Consider the following 19,303-nt stretch of genomic DNA (forward strand, 5'->3'; position numbering starts at 1 on the left):
ATTAAAACTGATGTGGAAAGGTAACATATGGCCACCGCAAGCTCTTTATTTTGAGAGCCCAGGTGGTCGTGTGGTCTAGCGGGACGGCTGCAGTGCAGGCGATTTGGTGTCACGATATCACAGTAGCATGGGTTCGAATCCCGGCGAGGGAAGAACCAAAAATTTGCGAAAGCAAATTTACAGATCTTACATTGTTGGGTTGATGTTTAGACGAGTTGTATATATAATATATATATTACAACAGACACTTACTTTTTCAACATATCTAGTCTCGCCCCTTGTGGAGTACATTAATGATTATCGATGATAATAAAAAAAAGTATATTGGTTTTTTTTTTAGAAACTGAAATTATTTGTTTCAAATGCATAATAATATAAAGTACATAGTTGGTAGGGTTTTACCATGGTTGTGAATTTGGAATGTAATCTAAATTGAGTCCATATATTTCATCATCAAGGAAGTACCTTATCACTGCTTTTGTATGGAAATATAAATCGGTCTTAATTATTGTCTGTCTTTGATAAGGTATTGTAGGAAGTTTGCTTGAATTTACTTCACAAGTCGGTAAGTATGATTAAACAATGAGAAAACATTGGAGTATCAACTGTATGTCAAAATATTAGTTTAAGCCTAAAAATATGTGATACAGAAACACTGATTTAGATACGACACAATTGATACTGACGACTGAGGTAAAGACCAGGCTTATAATATTCGTTAAGACAGATGCGTGGTTCGTTCACAAATACACAGCAGTTGAAAAGCCGAATCAAATACGTAATTGATGGGCATGAATATCCGGACATTTGTCTCATTGGCAATTATATACCGCATCTCTTTATTTTTGTTTTGTTTATTCATGAGATTTTACCATTTGTAAACTAATAATATCGTCAAAAGTTGATTATAGATCCTATGTTTAGGTTACTGTAAAGGCAAAGCCAACAGATATAGAAGACCACATATTGTACTAGTTGTTTCTGATGATCAAGGTAAGGGAAATAACGATGTACTAAGGTTGCAATGTCACATATCTGGTAGAGCTTCACATTTTTCCATTTTAGAATGATTAAGTTACTAATATTTTGCTCTTTTTTGTGTTTAGTTTTATTGATCTCGTTCGTTTTAGTAGACTTAGTTAGAACAGAGAAAAACTTACGCAATTCTACGACGATTTGACTAATAATCAATTCGTTTTCAAATTTATGGCCTCGAGCATCATTCAAGAGACATAATGTATCGAAGTGTACATTTCGTAAGGTTAGACCTTAAATGTTTTATTTCAGTTTATTAAAATTTTTGAAATAAGATTTGTTTGACTATGCAATGAAGTACCTGTGTGAACGGTCACTGTAAAGAAGCAAATATACTGTAATCTTTTGGAACATTTGTATCGTATGATGTTCCTTTACATAATGGGATCCGTCATGGTAAAGTTTGTTTTAAAAAAAATATTTCAGGTTGGAACGATGTCGGCTGGCACAATCCAGAGGTTTTAACTCCAAATATGGACAAACTTGCAAAACGAGGTGTTAGACTAGAAAATCATTATGTACATCCACAGTGTACACCGTAAGTATTCACCAATTTAAAGTTCTGTAACTAATTATCTTTGGACAAAATATTAGGGAAACTCAAAACTTTTGCATTTTATTATTTATTTGATATGATTTCTTCAAACTGAAGTTTTTTTTATTATGCCATTTAAACGAACAATGTCGGAAAAATTCCATATTTTGATTGGTTGATACGTGGGAGACAATTTACTCTATTGCATCGCCTTATGTTTTCTTGGGGTAACATTTTGCTTTACCACCTCTCATTTGTGTGCTATTTATATATTGTTAGTTTTGAATGGTTTAATAAGACATTAACTTGTCTGGTCTTCTGTGAATATTTATGATTTTAATGCTGTTATTAGCAACTTAACATTATATGTATGCCTTTAATTTTAATTTCATTAATTTGTTCAACAGATCCCGTGGTGCAATGCTAACAGGGAAGTATTCCCACAGACTTGGATTTCAGGTATTTTGGGAAGATCGTTCTGAAGATTAACATCTTTTAAAAGACTTAAATTTCGACAACATATGCGTATGTAACTCCTTCAAAAACTAAGAGCCACACTGGTCTCTTTCTTGAGCCTAAACGTTTTTTGTTTTTTTGTTGACCACTAACGATGTTTTTATTTTCATTTGCCTTTTACTGTCTCAAAAATAAATCGTATGCATGCACCAACTAACCATAAACAAAATTAATTAAAGCCTGACATTTTATATCACTGATGTTTTTTTAAATTTTATCACAACTTCCGTTTAAAATTTGACCAAGGACCCATCCCATAATATCGCTATAGACTAATGCTTATTTATTTATTTATTTTTTAAATTTTTTTTTTATCTTTTATTTGTTTTGTAATAGTCAGGATTTAACAATACCCTTATAATCGCTGCGTTGAAGACTGATTGGTGGCCATTGGCTGAGTTATATTCTTTAGTCGAGTCAATTCTCAGTTTCATAACTGCAGAAAAGTATAGCGATACTAACACTCTTTTCTAACTGCTAACAAACAATCACTGCAATAGACTAATATCAATTTTGTCTTAGGTAATATAAATACACAGTTGATTTTTCTGTAATATATAAATAACATCAAGTATTCATTTATGCAAGGTCATAGAAAAATCTTATAGACGTTAACACCATGTGATCAAATCATTATGTTGTTTGGTTACTGTCTCATAGACGTTAACACCATATGATCAAATCATTATTTTGTTTGATTACTGTCCCATAGACGTTAACACCTTATGGTTATATCATTGTGTTGTGAAGTTACTGTTCCAAAGACGTTACACCGTATGAGTTTAGCATTATGTTGTGTGGTTACTGTCTCATATAGGTTAACACCTTATGATCAGATCATTCTGTTATTTACTTTAGTTTGGTGCACTCGGCGTAAACGAGGCTAAATACCTACCAGAGTCTGTTACACTGCTTCCAGAAAAGTTAAAGCAAATGGGATATGCTACACATATGACAGGAAAGTATGTTTTAACTTTGTTACAAAATAAAGCCAATTCCTTATGTAAATATCGAGACTGTCAAACCTCAAAGAGATCATTTACATAATAGCTAGTGCGTCCTTACTTTCTGATTATTCAAAAATCCTATACACATTATCATTAATTTTCTGCTCGTAAAATTCATTAATTTGCACGTTATTTTAAAAGTATTTAAGACATTTAACAGCTTGGCAATCTAAATGTAGGTAAATACATTTAATTAGCTCATAGGAATCGTAAATTCATAGCATTATGTTTAAATTTACTCATTTATATCATGTGTCTTCATTTTCCGTCGATGATTCATGATACCAACTGTTTGTAATTGTAAAACATGTATGTAATTATTCACTGATGCTATTATTTTAGTATATGTAAATGACTCGTTGAAGGTTCTTCTTTTTCTTAAGGTCAAGGAACAGTAAATGGGCCATGTCGCAGATTTTGCTTAAAATTTGCATACAACCTTGGCTCGTTGAACTTCAACTGAAAATCGAAAAAATAATACATTTATCTCTTTTATTATCTAAAAAATTGCAGATTGATTTCTTTTAATATGGGTGAATACTTGTATAGAAAGCACATAAAATCGGCGAAAAACCTTCTAAAATTTGTCTTAAAATCGACAAATCTCTAATTCTACTCCATAGATTTTTCTTAAAAAACTATATGTTGTTGACACATAAATTTCTGTTTTAATGATATAAAATAATCATAGAGTCACCGACTTCGTTTTTTGTCTAAAAATCAATTTGTTACCTTGTTGGTAGTAAAAAACGTCAAAAATCAACGTTTTACGGCCTGCAACGCGATAACGTTACGATTATTTCGACGTTTTGGTGGATTTTTCACGGAAAAGAAGAACGGAACTTTGAATGAGGTATACCGTTAAAACGAAGTCGGTGACACTATCTTTTTTTTGCATCATTATAACCGAAATTTATGTATCAACAACATATAGTTTTTTAAGAAAAATCTATGGAGTAGAATTCGAGATTTGGCGATTTTAAGAAAAATTTTAGAAGGGTTTTCGCCGATTTTATGTGCTTTCTATACAAATGTTCACCAATTTTGTAAGAATTCAATCAGTAATATTTCAAATGATAAATGAGATGAATGCATTATTTTTTCGATTTTCAGTTGAAGTTCATCGAGCCAGAGTTGTATGCAAAATTTTACTGAAATCTGTGACATAGCCCATTTACTGTAACTTGACCTTAAAGAACGTATGGTGTTATATTGATTATATACGTCTGTGTTCAATTCGGAAAAAAATTTAGACTTAATATAATATGATGTATATCGGCACTCATTAATTCTTGTTTAAGGGGGCTCACGGGTCTAAATAATTTGTTTTCTTAATGTAGGATTTCGCTTTATTTTTTCTTTAAATTGACTTTGAATTATGCTTTAAAGGAAAATAAAATTAACAAAACGGGTCACCGTTCATTTTCGCTAACAATCTGCCTTCGAAAGAAGCATATATTTATGTAAAAATACTTTTTTCTGTGGAACAAATAGCAGAAAAAGAGGTAACATCGAAATAAAAAAGAACTAGATTACAGAAATCGCTAAAACTTTACAATAGTTTAGTTTACGTACCACTTATTAGAAAAGAATAATAAAAAATATAGGTCACCGATGACTATTATAATGCCAAAAAATGACATGTTTGCACCAAAGGGAGATCATTTGGAGCTTTTTCAATGATACATACATTTTAAAAGTCATCTAGACCCCATCAGATTGATTTAGTTGAATGACTTTGTACCATATGATAAGTGAAAAACTAATAAAGTAATAAATAAAATTTGTAATGAAAAAACAAATGCTTATTTATTTCCTGAAATTTTTATACCCTCGAGTGCTGATTCATTTGCGTAAACCAAATGTATCATTTCATCCATTGCCAGAGTGGTATGTTGGTAAAGAAGTAAATTATTCATTGTGTGTATCGCATGTTGAAAGAAAACGCAATAAAGCAATAAATCATAATGAACTAAAATGTTAATAGGTGGCATCTTGGAGATTGTAAGAGGAGTGTTCTTCCAACATCTAGAGGGTTTGATTCGTTTACTGGTCTTTTAAGAGGAGCGGAAGATTTTTTTACAAGAAAACTGTGTAAGTACACCTACACATTTCTAAAGTATATTCAATAGTATAACTACAATTGTTCTATAATTTCTGTGTTGACATGAATTACTATGTATGTGTCCATAATTATAAATTCCCTGTTTACAAAGCTTTTCTACCTCATAAGTAGTTTACCTAACCTGTATTTGGCAAAACTATTATAAATATTTGGTTCTCAATGCTCTTCAACTTCGCAACTATTGGGTTTTAAAAAACATATACGAGCCTCGCTGATGAGTTTATTTGAAAAAAAACTCACACAGATGTATTAATGATATTTCAGTTCTTCTAAAGTAGTTTGAACTTGAGTATTATAATAATAAAACGTGTGTAATTCCATTTCAGTTGGTAATTACGATTTCTGGCAAAATGAGACAGTTTATAGACCTCCAGAGGACTCATATAATACAGTACGTATATAGGAATATTGATTTCATATTCCATCATCTGTACTGTACAATGATATTGCATCAATTAAATTGTACAGTAATAGTTTATCAATGTACTATACAGTGATATTTCGTAATTGATACTGTACAGATTTAATCACCAATTGTACTGTTCAGCAATATTTCATTAAGTAAACCATGTGTACTATACAGTGATATTTCATCAATTGAACTGTACAGTGATATTTCAGGACTTGTACTGTACAATGATAGTTTAACAATTGAAATGTACATTTATAATAATCAACTGTTCTGTACATTGTCATTTCATAGTTTGTATTGTACAGTTATATTTCGTCAGTAGTACAGCCAACTGATGATCACTGATATTACCAATTGTGTTGGACAATGTCGATCTAACTTCATTCGGTCAAAATTATCGCAAAATTATCCTTTTCGTTCAACAATAACGGTGATCCATGCCCGAATGTTGATCCAACAAAATCAAGATATTCTATTTTTAGATTTGTATATCCAGGCAGTTATAGGTATAAATAATATTTTACACGTGTGTAACACATGTGACAAAATAGTACTTTATTGTTTACCAAATTTTTCATTAACTTGTAAATTGATATATTATGATTCACTATATAAAAAAACAAAACAAACAAATAACATGAATTTGAAGGTCAAATATCAAAATGTTCAAAATTATATGACTCGCATTTCATGATTTGTTTTCAGGATTTGTTCACACAGAGAGCTGTAGAGATAATAGAAAAAAACAATCCAAAAACGTCGCCATTGTTTTTATCTGTGCAGTACACAACTCCACACTTTCCCCTTCAGGTGATTTTTGTTTAAAAAAACATGTTACACGTATTACTTTCTAATAAAAAATCTTACGAATATGAATATTTCGAGATTTTCGACATTGCATGAATATGTTTTGTGCTGAATGATGCTAGTTATTGCATACGGTTTGCAGTTTCCGGATTCAAACTTAAAAGGTATCAGTCTGAATCACTTTTATGAATATATTGTATATGTGAACAGTAAATATTTTTGGCAACTGAACCATGTATCTTCACATGTTCACATGTTTTAAAAAAAACGTTGTTGAAGGCGTTGTGAATGCCGTGCTATAACTGTATATCTTTTTACACTTTGTGACTCAGATGGAGAGTTTCTCATTGGCACTCAAAAACTAAATCGCTGAGTTGTTTATATATGAAAATAACGGTTGGCGAAACGTTTGACAGTCTTTTATCTACAAATCAAAAAACAACTGACAGTACCAAACTGAACAAAGGAGGAACAAAAGATACCAGAGGGACATTCAAACTAATCAACAAAGGAGGGACAAAATATACCAGAGGGACATTCAAACTTATCAACAAAGATGGGACAAAATATACCAGAGGGACATTCAAACTCATAGATCGAAAATAAACTGAAAATGCCATGGCTAAAATACTAAAAGACAAATAGACAAGTAATAATACAAAAGACACGGCATAAAAAACTAAAGACTAAACAACACGAACCCCAGCACAAACTGGGTCGATCTCAGGTGTTACTGAATGGTAAGCAGATTCTGCTTCAAATGTGGCAACAGTCGTGTTGTTTATTATATTACAACCCGGTAAAAAACAATATTTGCACGAACCTCACAAAATACATAAATACGTACATAGTGTTTATCAAAAGCTCTCTCCTGAAAAATAGGGAGCTCACACACAGTTTAGATTGAGTTGATATTATTGACTATAGATAAAATGAAAAATACATGATATTATCTTTGTTTTTATTCAAAGCAGATTAGAAAATGAATGAAAATTGACAGTTATTTATCACTTAATGTAGGTACCACAAAAGTTTATAGACATGTATCCAAACGAAATCAATCCTGCGCGGCAACGATATTTAGGTAGGTATTGCTGTTAAATAAGTGAAAAGCTGGTTCCAGATAAATTTAACCAGTCTGAAGTACTTCATTGTAAAAAATAATATATATATACATTCAAAGTGTGGAGCCGGTCTAATATGAATTTCACAAGTTTGAAGTTCTTATTAGTACAAAAACATACACTTAAGAATATTTAGGGTAAAGTAATTGATTTTAAAACATTTCGGAAAAACAATTTTGTTTAAGGATGTTTAATGTAAGGAATAGTCTGTTCCCATATTATTTACTAAAAACTGGTGAAAAAATTAAAGATAAATTACTGTATATTATTGAAATTATTTGTGTTATTAATGTCGAAACAAATTGCATTTCTCGAGAGAAAAAAAGCAAGTAAAATGAGTGCAATAATCATTGAGTGGGTATCATTCGTCATTACATTACGGATCATGGCTGATTAACTGCCAGTCCTAGACTATGGTTAAGTTGTTATCAGAGGTACCAGCATTACAATTATGATGAAACGGTTTCAATTATATTAGACAGCTGCAAATTGTGTTTGGTATTTAAAACGATTGATATCAATTCCTTTGGGAAAAATTACCTAAGCAGGTATGTGGCTTTTAAAAGGTTTTTAACACTGTTTACTTGGTTTTCCAAATTGTTTGTCTCCAGTATGTCCATGGAACCTTACTTATCTTATATCTATAGACATATGTCCTGCGCACTAAAATACATAGTTGGTTGTAAAATTGTAAAAAAAGCACTGCTGTTATTTAAATACCCAATTTTACTTTTACTAAACCCTATAAGATGTACAAGACATTCGAACTTTTCATACCGAAAATAGATTTAAACTTTTTGAGTAATACTTTATATTCCTACATTCTGTTACTGTGAATATTCAGTCTTATAACATTTGGTTGCAATCAATGATCTCTGTCAAAAATACCCTATGTTACCTATGCTTACGTATATATCTTGAAAATTAAGGACACATTATCTTAAATAGTAAACTTCTAATTTCTCGTTTATGCATATAAAAGAAATAGTATACCTGTATAAGTTTTTTCTTGATTATTTGATTACATCCGATTTCAATGAGTATGTAGCTAAAGGTAATATATTTGGTAAGCTTGCTTGCTAGATTAACCGTGAGCTCATTGTTAGGTTAGGTAAACTACTCTCCTTTAAGAGTAGACTAGTCCGACAGATGACCAATCTATCTGATTGAACGACTAGGCTACTTTCAAAAGAGGGTAGTATACCTTACCTAACATTGAATTCACGCTTCAGCTAGCAAGCAAGCTAACCAAATATATTACCTTTACTGATGGTAATCGGCTGTAATGGTTGTTGTCATTCATAATTTGACTAAAGTATTTAAGTATTTTCCTTCTCTCAGACACATATTGTGATAACCATAATATGTCTATTGGTAGATGAAATATATGCTATAATATTATCTATGTTATCAATTTTAGGCATGGTTTCTTCGCTAGATGAGGGTGTAGGTACTATCGTTGATGCTTTAGAGAAAAGTGGTCACATGGATAACACGGTCTTTATTTTCATGAGTGATGTATGTTTTATTTAATGCTACTCCGTTTCTGTGTGTGTTACATTTTAAGTGTTGTGTCGTTGTTCTCCTTTTATATTTAATGCGTATCCTTCAGTTGAAGTTTGTTACCCCGATTTTGTTTTTTGTCCATGGATTTACGAGTTTTGAACAGCGTATGCTACTGTTGCCTGTATTTAGAATAGTTGTAAATATAAAAAAAAAAAGACAAAAGTAGTTTACCCGTGTTTAAAACTCATAAATCGATTGAAATAAAACAAATCTGGGTTACACACTATAACCAAGAGAAACACATCAACTATCAGAAGAAAACAAAGGAACATTATGAAACACTGCAGTGCAACAAAAACAACGATTGCAAACATAGAAACGAATTATTTTATAACAACTGCCATATTTCTGACTTAAAAAAAACCAAGGGTGGCTTGAACCTGGTTGTATAGTTAGCCAAACTTCCCAAGTGAAAAATGAAAACACCACGTGGCAAAAATACAACAAAATACTATTTAAGAGTTTCCAAAATTTAGGAAAAAAATGGGATGAGGACCAGAGACATTTCACCATTCAAATCACAATGTGTAAAAGTAAACAAATTTAGCAATGAAAGTCAACATGGAGCCTTAGCTCTCAGGTGTTAAATACTTCAAACAGGACAAACAACGATCTAATCTATATCAAAATTAGAGAAACGAGAAACACTTAAAAAATAACATACACAAAAGACAACCAGACACTGAAACAGATTTCTGACTTAGGGCAGGTGCTAACAAAAGCAGAAGGTTTAAACTTTTTAACGTTTATGCACGCAATATTGTTTGGTTGAATTAACGACGGTAGTATTTTACAATATTAAACTATCAGATTATTCTTATATATCAAGAAATTAACTTTACATTGCCTAACGTTGATAGGCTAAACCTAATGCATTTATAGATGCAACCTCAATGCACGCGTATAAAACAACTTTCATATATATCTCCTTATTTCGCTTGTACAAAAGTAAAATCGAAAACGGTTCTATTTATAAAAAAAAATAGTATTCCTACAATTGTATTATTTCAAAACGAATTCTAGTGAAAGAACAGATAAATGAATAAAGTGTGATTGGAACGGAAAAACTACAAAGCAAAATTTAAGATTTTTCTTTATTTTTTTATAATCAAAATTATCATTCCAACATTGTGTACACTGTTTTAACAGAACGGCGGCGACTCAAATTTTGGTGCAAGTAACCTACCACTTAGAGGAAACAAAGTAGAGTTATGGGAAGGAGGATCAAAGTCAGTAGGATTTGTATATAGTCCTAGGTTTTTAAAACATAAAGGCTGTGTACACGAAGGGTAAGAACCTATGAAAAACACTGTTTAAAACATCGTATTGCATAATGAAATTTTGTTACACAACAACAATAAAGTTTACCTTATTAAAAATAGATATTTTTGGTGCAATTTATTGAAAAATATAAGAATAAAAAACACAAAACGGAGATGTACAATGATTGCAAATTAAACACCTATACATTACTAAGAATGATTAGTATGTGACAATAGATAATCTTATAGTCTTCAAAATAGACAAAGCCATTATGTAAATTGGGCTTTACACACCACTGAAATGTACGTAAAACAATTCAACAACAAAACAAAAACCCTGATCACATACAACGTTTATGGCAGACTAAAGATCGGAAACAGGAATTTTAATTGTTTGCGCCTTAAAAAGAAACACTTGTGCGTGTCAATAATTTGACAAACGTTTCATGTCTTTTGGAAATGTCTATTTATGAGGTATTCCTCAGGCTTTATCCTCCCTCTTGTATTGTCCTACTTATAAAAACAAGAAACGTCGTTTACAAAAGTTATTTTCATTTTACAGAATGATGCATGCTGTTGATTGGTTTCCAACAATTCTAGACATGGCAGGTTTTAATAAAGGTAGGTCAACAATTCTAGACGTGGCAGGTTTAATAAAGTAAGGCCAACAATTCTAGACGTGGCAGGTTTTAATAAAGGTAGGCCACCAATTCTATACATGGCAGGTGTTAATAAAGGTCGGCCAACAATTCTAGACATGGTAGGTTTTAATAAAGGTAGGCTAACAATTCTAGACATGGCAGGTTTTAATAAAGGTAGGCCAACAATTCTAGACATGGCAGGTTTTAATAAAGGTAGGCCAACAATTCTAGACATGGCAGGTTTTAATAAAGGTAGGCCAACAATTCTAGACGTGGCAGGTTTTAATAAATGAAGGCCAATAATTCTAGATATGGCAGGTTTTAATAAAGGTAGGCAACAATTCTAGACATGACAGGGTTTAATAAAGGTAGGCCAACAATTCTAGACATGGCAGGCTTTAATAAAGGTAGGCTAACAATTCTAGACATGGCAGGCTTTAATAAAGGTAGGCTAACTATTCTAGACGTGGCAGGTTTTAATAAATGAAGGCCAATAATTCTAGATATGGCAGGTTTTAATAAAGGTAGGCAACAATTCTAGACATGACAGGGTTTAATAAAGGTAGGCCAACAATTCTAGACATGACAGGGTTTAATAAAGGTAGGCCAACAATTCTAGACATGGCAGGCTTTAATAAAGGTAGGCTAACTATTCTAGACATGGCAGGCTTTAATAAAGGTAGGCTAACTATTCTAGACATGGCAGGGTTTAATAAAGGTAGGCCAACAATTCTAGACATGGCAGGCTTTAATAAAGGTAGGCTAACTATTCTAGACATGGCAGGCTTTAATAAAGGTAGGCTTACTATTCTAGACATGGCAGGGTTTAATAAAGGTAGGCCAACAATTCTAGACATGGCAGGCTTAAATAAAGGTAGGCTAACTATTCTAGACATGGCAGGCTTTAATAAAGGTAGGCTAACTATTCTAGACATGGCAGGCTTTAATAAAGGTAGGCTAACTATTCTAGACATGGCAGGCTTTAATAAGGGTAGGCTAACAATTCTAGACATGGCAGGTGTTAACCATAAACTATAATTATAAATCCAGATGACGACAGTATCGAATATATATTAAATAACTAATAATAATATTATCAAAGGTACCAGGTTTATAATTAAGTACGCCAGACGCGCGTTTCGTCTGCATAAGACTCATCAGTGACGCTCATATCGAAATAGTTATAAACCAAACAAATACAAAGTTGAATAGCATTGAGGATCCAAAATTTCAAAAAGTTGTGCCAAATACGGCCAAGGTAATCTATGCCTGGAATAAGAAAATCCCCAGTTTTTTTCGATAGTATACATGGTATGTATGATTTAGGATAATTTAAGCATCATAATTCAGCAAAAATATTATATTATATGTAATGAATTTCAGAAAAAATATAAATATATTGTTGGGGGTATTTCAGTTTTTTACAGTTTGTCTCAAATCCTATCCTGTAATTTCTTGACGATTTCAGGCAAACGTAGAAAGACATTTGGTCATATTGATGGTGTCAGTCAGTGGAAATATATAAAAAGGTGCCGTGGATCAGGCAGAAATGAATTTGTGTATCAAATAGATGACTATGTGGCCAAATCTGCAGCAATTAGGTATGTAATCATGAGATATATAGTTGTCATAAAAAAGTATCTTCATTAAACTTAGCTGCTGTAAATGTCATTATTTTTTCGATCTTTTATTTTCATACATTTTTTATATTCATGATTTTTTTAATATTCATGAAATAAAACAAAAAAGCTTGCTACGACTCACGGAATAAATAAACACATCTCATAAACTATATTAAAACTTCACGAATTAATGACACCTACTCCTCAAATCTTAAACTGGAAAACAAATCATGCATTCACTAAGGAATTGAAGAACTAGCATGTATGTTAGACAAAACAAAACAAACTATTATGCATGAGTGGGTGTGCATATCTTGATGCATTATGATAAATTAAGTGATTTGGCTTATAAAAAGAGCTAAAAGAAAATCTTTCAAAAATAAGCAAATTATTATAAATACCGAACTCCAAGAGAAGTTCTAGTCGGATTTTTTTTTTTTATAAAATTCCAAAATCAAAAGCGCAAAACTATCAAACCAATGTCAAACATCTGTCATTTTCCTGACTTTGTACAGACATTTCCTGACTTTGTACAGACATTTCCTGACGTGAAAATGATGGTATAAATCTGGTTTAATAGCTAGCTTGACTTTCAACTTGTATGGCATTCGTATTGAATTCCGTTATATTAACAACAATGTGTGAACAAAACAAAACAAACAGCATAGGTAAAAACGTCAAAAATAGGGGTACAGCAGTCAACAGTGTAATATAATCTTAATCAATATTAGAAAAATATCTTTTGTAACAAAGAAGGTAATTGACTATTACACAATAACACAATGGCGTGATACCGAGCCACATCATAAGTACATAATCAAAAATAGACTAAACATTAAGGGGAAACATATACAAGGACAAAAAGGGGAAAATTTTAACACCTATTTAAGATGACAAACATCGTCAGTACCTAGAAGCTATATCTCAATATAAAAAAGAGAAAATGAGGTATTATTGCCAATTGGAGAAAATGTTAGTAATTATAAGCAACAGATCGGACTTCAGCAATAAGAATAACCCATACCTTATAGTCAGTTGTACAAGGTCCGGACATGAAAAATGTAATATACAGTGAAACCTGTGTTAAGAGACAATTTAAGGGAGAACAACAAAGTGCTCTTTTAATGGAGGTGGTCTTTTAATACAGGTTCAAACTGTATGAAATGTACTACAGATGGATCTAAAATTTATATTCTTATCATACAGGTTTTTGCTAAGTACAGGTGGTCTCTAAAGCCGGTTTGACTGTAATTAAACTGCTGACCTTATTTATAACAGAACAATAACATAAAATAAATATAAATGATAGGAACGACAGCCACTGAACATCAGGCTCCTACCTTGGGACTGTCACATAAAGAATTTGACGGGGTTTTACATATTAATGAGTGCTCAATCAGTCCCTAACCTGGGACAATGGTATAACAGCACAATATAGGAACAAACTAAAAATTCTAACAGGATAAGGATAAGTCAGGGATGTTGTTTACTGTTCACGGAAATTTAGGAACGATCTAGGTAAACCTTTCGATCCTCTAAATAAATTTAATCTTAAATGTCACCAATTCAAAACTGTCATCAGATCTTTAAATAATTGTTTTATTGGTATCAATATTGATTTTGTCATCAGTAAACATAAATAAAGGCAACAGTAGTATACCGCTGTTCAAAACTCATAAATCCATGGACAAAAAACAAAATCGGGGTAACAAACCAAAACCGAGGGAAACGCATTAAATATAAGAGAAGAACAACGACACAACACCGAAACGCAACACACACAGAAACACCACGAGAATAACAAATATAACATGAAAACCAAATACATGAATTTGGGATAGACAAGTACCGTGCCACGTCTTATCTCAATATCTCAAAAATAAGAGAAAACACAAACGACTCAACGTTAAAATGCAACACACACATAAATCAGACTATATATTAGTGTTAAATACTTGTGCACTTTCATGGCTTTACTATCTGTGAATTATGTCGATTCCTGTATCTTGGCATGGCACAAGATCATGCTTTCCTCTGGCTGTTCATGACGTGTCCTGTTAAATTGTCCCTTTTAAAATTGTTATGCGATGATGACTGATGTACCCATATTTTGACTATTTTATTAATTGTGACTGTTTATTTAACGCATCATGTAAATATAACGGAATTTGATGAGACTGTTATTAAAGAGAGAGGGTTAGCGCTATAGAACCAGGTTTAATCCACCATTTTCTACATTTTAAAAATGCCTGTACCAAGTCAGGAATGTGACAGTTCTTGTTTATTCGTTTTTGATGCGTTTTGTTATTTGATTTTGCCATGTGATTATGGACTTTCCGTATTGATTTTCCTCTGAGTTCAGTATTTTTGTGATTTTACTTTTTTTGTACTAAACCCATCAAATATTAGATGTGTACTGATTGATAATTTGATCCTAGATGCATATTTTTTCTATTAGAAGTATAATTAGTTTTGACCTAGCTGTCAGTATGTGTGAGTACTTTCGGATCTGAACTTAGTGTCTGTTTGTTTTCGGGGTGTACAAAGCAATGTCAACTCTCGTTTTTTTTTATTTGCTTAATGTTTTTCTTTTTGTATCAATCTGATGATTTAAACTGTTTTCAACTGATTTTTATACTAAGTATTCCTTCTTATGTTTAAATGTAACACCACTGTCCTATGTAAGGGAAGGGTTGGGTTTAACCCCGCCTATTTCTGTATGTATGTGTCTGGCCCAAGTCAGGAGCTGGTGGTTGTCGTTTGTTGCTGTGTTTGATATTTGTTTTCTGTTAATTTATTTAACATTTATTAGGTCGATTTTTGTTTCTCGTTTGAATTGTTATACATTTGTGATTTCGGAGCCTGTTAAAGCTGACGATGTGGTATAGACTTTGCTCATTGTTGAAGGCATTACGGTTATATATAATGGTTAATTTCTGTGTCATTTGGTCTCTGGTTTGGAGTTGTCTCATTGGCAATCATACTATATTTATTTTAATATTAAATCATCAGATCGATACAAAGAATAATAAAAGATCATGTATCTAAGACTAAAATATCAACTAGTACACACCCAACAGCCAACAGATTTTGTGTGAAGACGTCACTAACAGTCAGAAAAAAACACGATCCTTGTTCTTTGCCAAAATTAAGGTATATACAGAATTTAGTACCGTTAAAATGTTTATGAGTTAGTATTATTTTATTCAACTGATAACAACATCAATATTTATATCAATAAAAACATTATTCAGAGATCTTTTTATAGTGTTGAATTGGTAACCTTCGAGAATAATTTTATTTAAACCATTGATAAGTTCCAAGTTCGGAATATTTATCAACAAGGTCTTAATATCTTATGATGTTCTTTGACATAGCTGTAGTGGTTACATCTTCTGACATCAGACTCAGACTTCTCTCAACCTGAATTTTAATGTGCGTATTGTTATGCGTTTACTTTTCCACATTGGCTAGAGGTATAGGGGAGGGTTGAGATCTAACAAACATGTCTAACCCCGCCGCATTTTTGTGCCTGTCCCAAGTCAGGAGCCTCTGACCTTTGTTAGTATTGTATTATTTAAATTTTGGTTTCGTGTGTACAATTTGGAAATCAGTATGGCGTTCATTATCACTGAACTAGTATATATTTGTTTAGGGGCCAGCTGAAGGACGCCTCCTGGTGCGGAAATTTCTCGCTACATTGAAGACCTGTTGGTGACCTTCTGCTGTTTTTTTTTCTTTGGTCGGGTTGTTGTCTCTTTGACACATTCCCCATTTCCATTCTCAATTTTATTCATCAACTTCTGCTCAGATACTAGTGATGTTTTATAAAGTCTGAGCTCATAAACACCAAATACGTAGGGAAATGTATATCCCATATTTGGGATAATTCGATACAAGTTGCTATATTGCTGCTGAGGTGTGCATACACATTTTAATTTCAAAATTAAAATCTTCTTGCTTGTCAACGATTCTGGTAGTTGGAGCACTTATGTCAAATTCGAGGTAAAGGTCTAAAATTCAGGCTGTTCTGTAAAATTACAATTTAAAGGAGAAAATATAAACGTTATAATGGTCTCATCAGATCTATCCCTTTTTTGTAGAGTTGGAGACTACAAGCTCATTCTCGGGGAACCACGTGTTGTTGATTTCTCATTGGATCCTAATGGAGGCTTTACAATAAAACTAGCTGATCCAAACAGTACTGACATACGCTTATTCAACTTAAGGAGTAAGTATATGCACAATAGGAAAACGATCATAATCCACAGTGTTATGTTTAAACAAAGTACTAATCAATAAAGGAATCAGCTCACTAAACACAAATATTTAAAATGCAGAATTGCACGCCTAAAAATCAATTGCTTAGGACCAGAAGATTCGATTATGATTTAAGGGTAACAAATATAGTATATCTATCCTTATAAATCTTTCAAAAAGTGTATCAGGTCAGATAGGTCCGTATGTAATATCTTGATTTTAAAGAAAATGACACAAAGAGTGAAATGAATAGAGGATATTTCATTGGATTCTGTCTCGCCTGCGATTGAGTTGATAATATACTAGTTGAACGTTGTCTGCTAAAACTAACTCCATCTCTATCTGTATAAAACGATGTTCAACTCTTACAGACCCTCAAAGTATGTAGACCATATTTTATCTGTAAATAGTTATCAAAGGTATCAGGATTATAATTTAGTACGCCAGACGCGCGTTTCGTCTACATAAGACTCATCAGTGACGCTCATATCAAAATATTTATAAAGCCAAACAAGTACGAAGTTGAAGAGCATTGAGGGTCCAAAATTCCAAAAAGTTGTGTAACCTTTATCACAACGAATAGATCCAATTATAACTTGATAATTATGCAAAAAAAAAGTTCAGTGAGAAAAAAGTCTTTTGAACAAATCGATTGATAGTAAGTTCAATGCAAATCTCCATTTGGGCCTATTAAAGCATCTTCTTATGATTTCAGATGACCCTACCGAGAGTAACAATCTTGCTTCTAGATTACCAAAAAAAGTGAAAAAGATGAAAATGAGACTTGATGAATTGCGGAGAGACAGTTTGCCAACTGCATTTCCTGTGTTTGAATCTAATGAAATTGGAAGTCCTAATAATATCGTCAGTATCGACTGGTGCTCTGTTTGAGCTGAATAAAATATTATGTGTGTATCAGTATCTGTTTAATTTTAAAAATAACAATGTGTAATTGGGTGATAACGAGCATGACTATGTGGTATGGGCTTTGCTCACTGTTGAAATCCGTACTGTGAAATAAAGCAGTAAATTTCTGTCTCATTTGGTCTCTCTTGCTGAGAGTTGTCTTATCCGTTGTAAATATTGTATTCCTCTTGTCACACGTATGTATTGTGTCTGAGTGATCAAATAAAATTGAAAGGCATTCATATCTCTTTTTTTTTTAGCCAAGTGAGCTTTGCTCATCACTTGCTGTCCGTCGTCCGTCGTCGTCCGTCGTCCGTCGTCGTCCGTCGTCCGTCGTCGTCCGTCGTCGTCGTCGTCAGTCGTTAGCTTTCACAAAAACTGAAACTACTGGGCAAAATTAAACCAAACTTGGCCACAATCATCATTGGGGTATCTAGTTTGAAAAATGTGTCCGGTGATCCCGCCAACCAACCAAGATGGCCACCATGGCTAAAAATAGAACATAGGGGTAAAGTGCAGTTTTTGGCTTATAACTCAAAAACCAAAGAATTTAAAAAAAATCTGACATGGTGGTAAAATTGTTTATTAGGTCAAGATCTATCTGCCCTGAAATTTTCAGATGAATCGGAAAACCCGTTGTTGGGTTGCTGTCCCTAAATTGGTAATGTTAAGGAAATTTTACTGTTTTTGGTTATTATCTTGAATATTATTATACATAGAGATAAACTGTAAACAGCAATAATGTTCAGCAAAGTAAGATTTACAAATAAGTCAACAAGACCGAAATAGTCAGTTGACCTCTTTAGGAGTTATTGCCCTTTATAGTTCATTTTTTACCATTTTACGTAAATCTTAGTAATCTTTTACAAAAATCTTATCCTCTGACACTACTGGGTCAAATTTAACCAAACTTGGCCAGAATCATTATTTGGGTATCTAATTTAAAAAATGTGTCCAGTGACCCGGCCAATCAACCAAAATGCCTACCACGGCTAAAAAAAGAACATAGGGGTAAAATGCAGTTTTTGGCTTATAACTAAAAAATCAAAGCATTTAGAGCAAACCTGACATGGTGTTAAATTGTTTATCAGGTCAAGATCTATCTGCCCTGAAATTTTCAGATGAATTGGACAACTGGTTGTTAGGTTGCTGCCCCTGTATTGGTAATTTTAAGGAAATTTTGCTGTTTTTGGTTATTATCTTGAATATTGTTATAGATAGAGATAAACTGTAAACCGCAAAATAGTTCAGCAACGTAAGATTTACATATAAGTTAACAGTATCAAAATGGTCGGTTGACCCCTTTAGGAGTTATTGCCCTTTATAGTCAATTTTTAACCATTTTTCGTAAATCTAAGTTATCTTTTACCAAAATTTTCTCTTCTGAAACTACTGGGCCAAATTAAATCAAACCTGGCCACAATCATCATTTGGGTATCTTGTTTAAAAATTATGTCCGATGACCCAGCCAACCAATCAAGATGG

The 19,303-nt window shown here is 32.5% G+C and overlaps 1 protein-coding gene across 1 annotated transcript; it reads left to right on the top strand.

Annotated features, from left to right (window-relative positions):
* Window positions 1–885: 885 nt before the first annotated feature.
* Window positions 886–18,003, top strand: LOC134727289 (arylsulfatase J-like). Its single transcript, XM_063591667.1, has 14 exons — window positions 886–993; window positions 1,462–1,573; window positions 1,978–2,029; window positions 2,945–3,048; window positions 5,081–5,187; window positions 5,545–5,609; window positions 6,336–6,440; window positions 7,458–7,521; window positions 8,982–9,079; window positions 10,277–10,416; window positions 10,952–11,010; window positions 12,499–12,631; window positions 16,756–16,883; window positions 17,628–18,003. Exons 2-14 carry the CDS (start codon window positions 1,509–1,511, stop codon window positions 17,801–17,803), a joined length of 1,296 nt encoding a protein of 431 aa, XP_063447737.1. The 5' UTR covers window positions 886–993; window positions 1,462–1,508; the 3' UTR covers window positions 17,804–18,003.
* The last annotated feature ends 1,300 nt before the right edge of the window (window positions 18,004–19,303 follow it).

The sequence above is a fragment of the Mytilus trossulus genome, chromosome 7 (assembly GCF_036588685.1).
Source record: "Mytilus trossulus isolate FHL-02 chromosome 7, PNRI_Mtr1.1.1.hap1, whole genome shotgun sequence".
NCBI lineage: Eukaryota > Metazoa > Mollusca > Bivalvia > Mytilida > Mytilidae > Mytilus > Mytilus trossulus.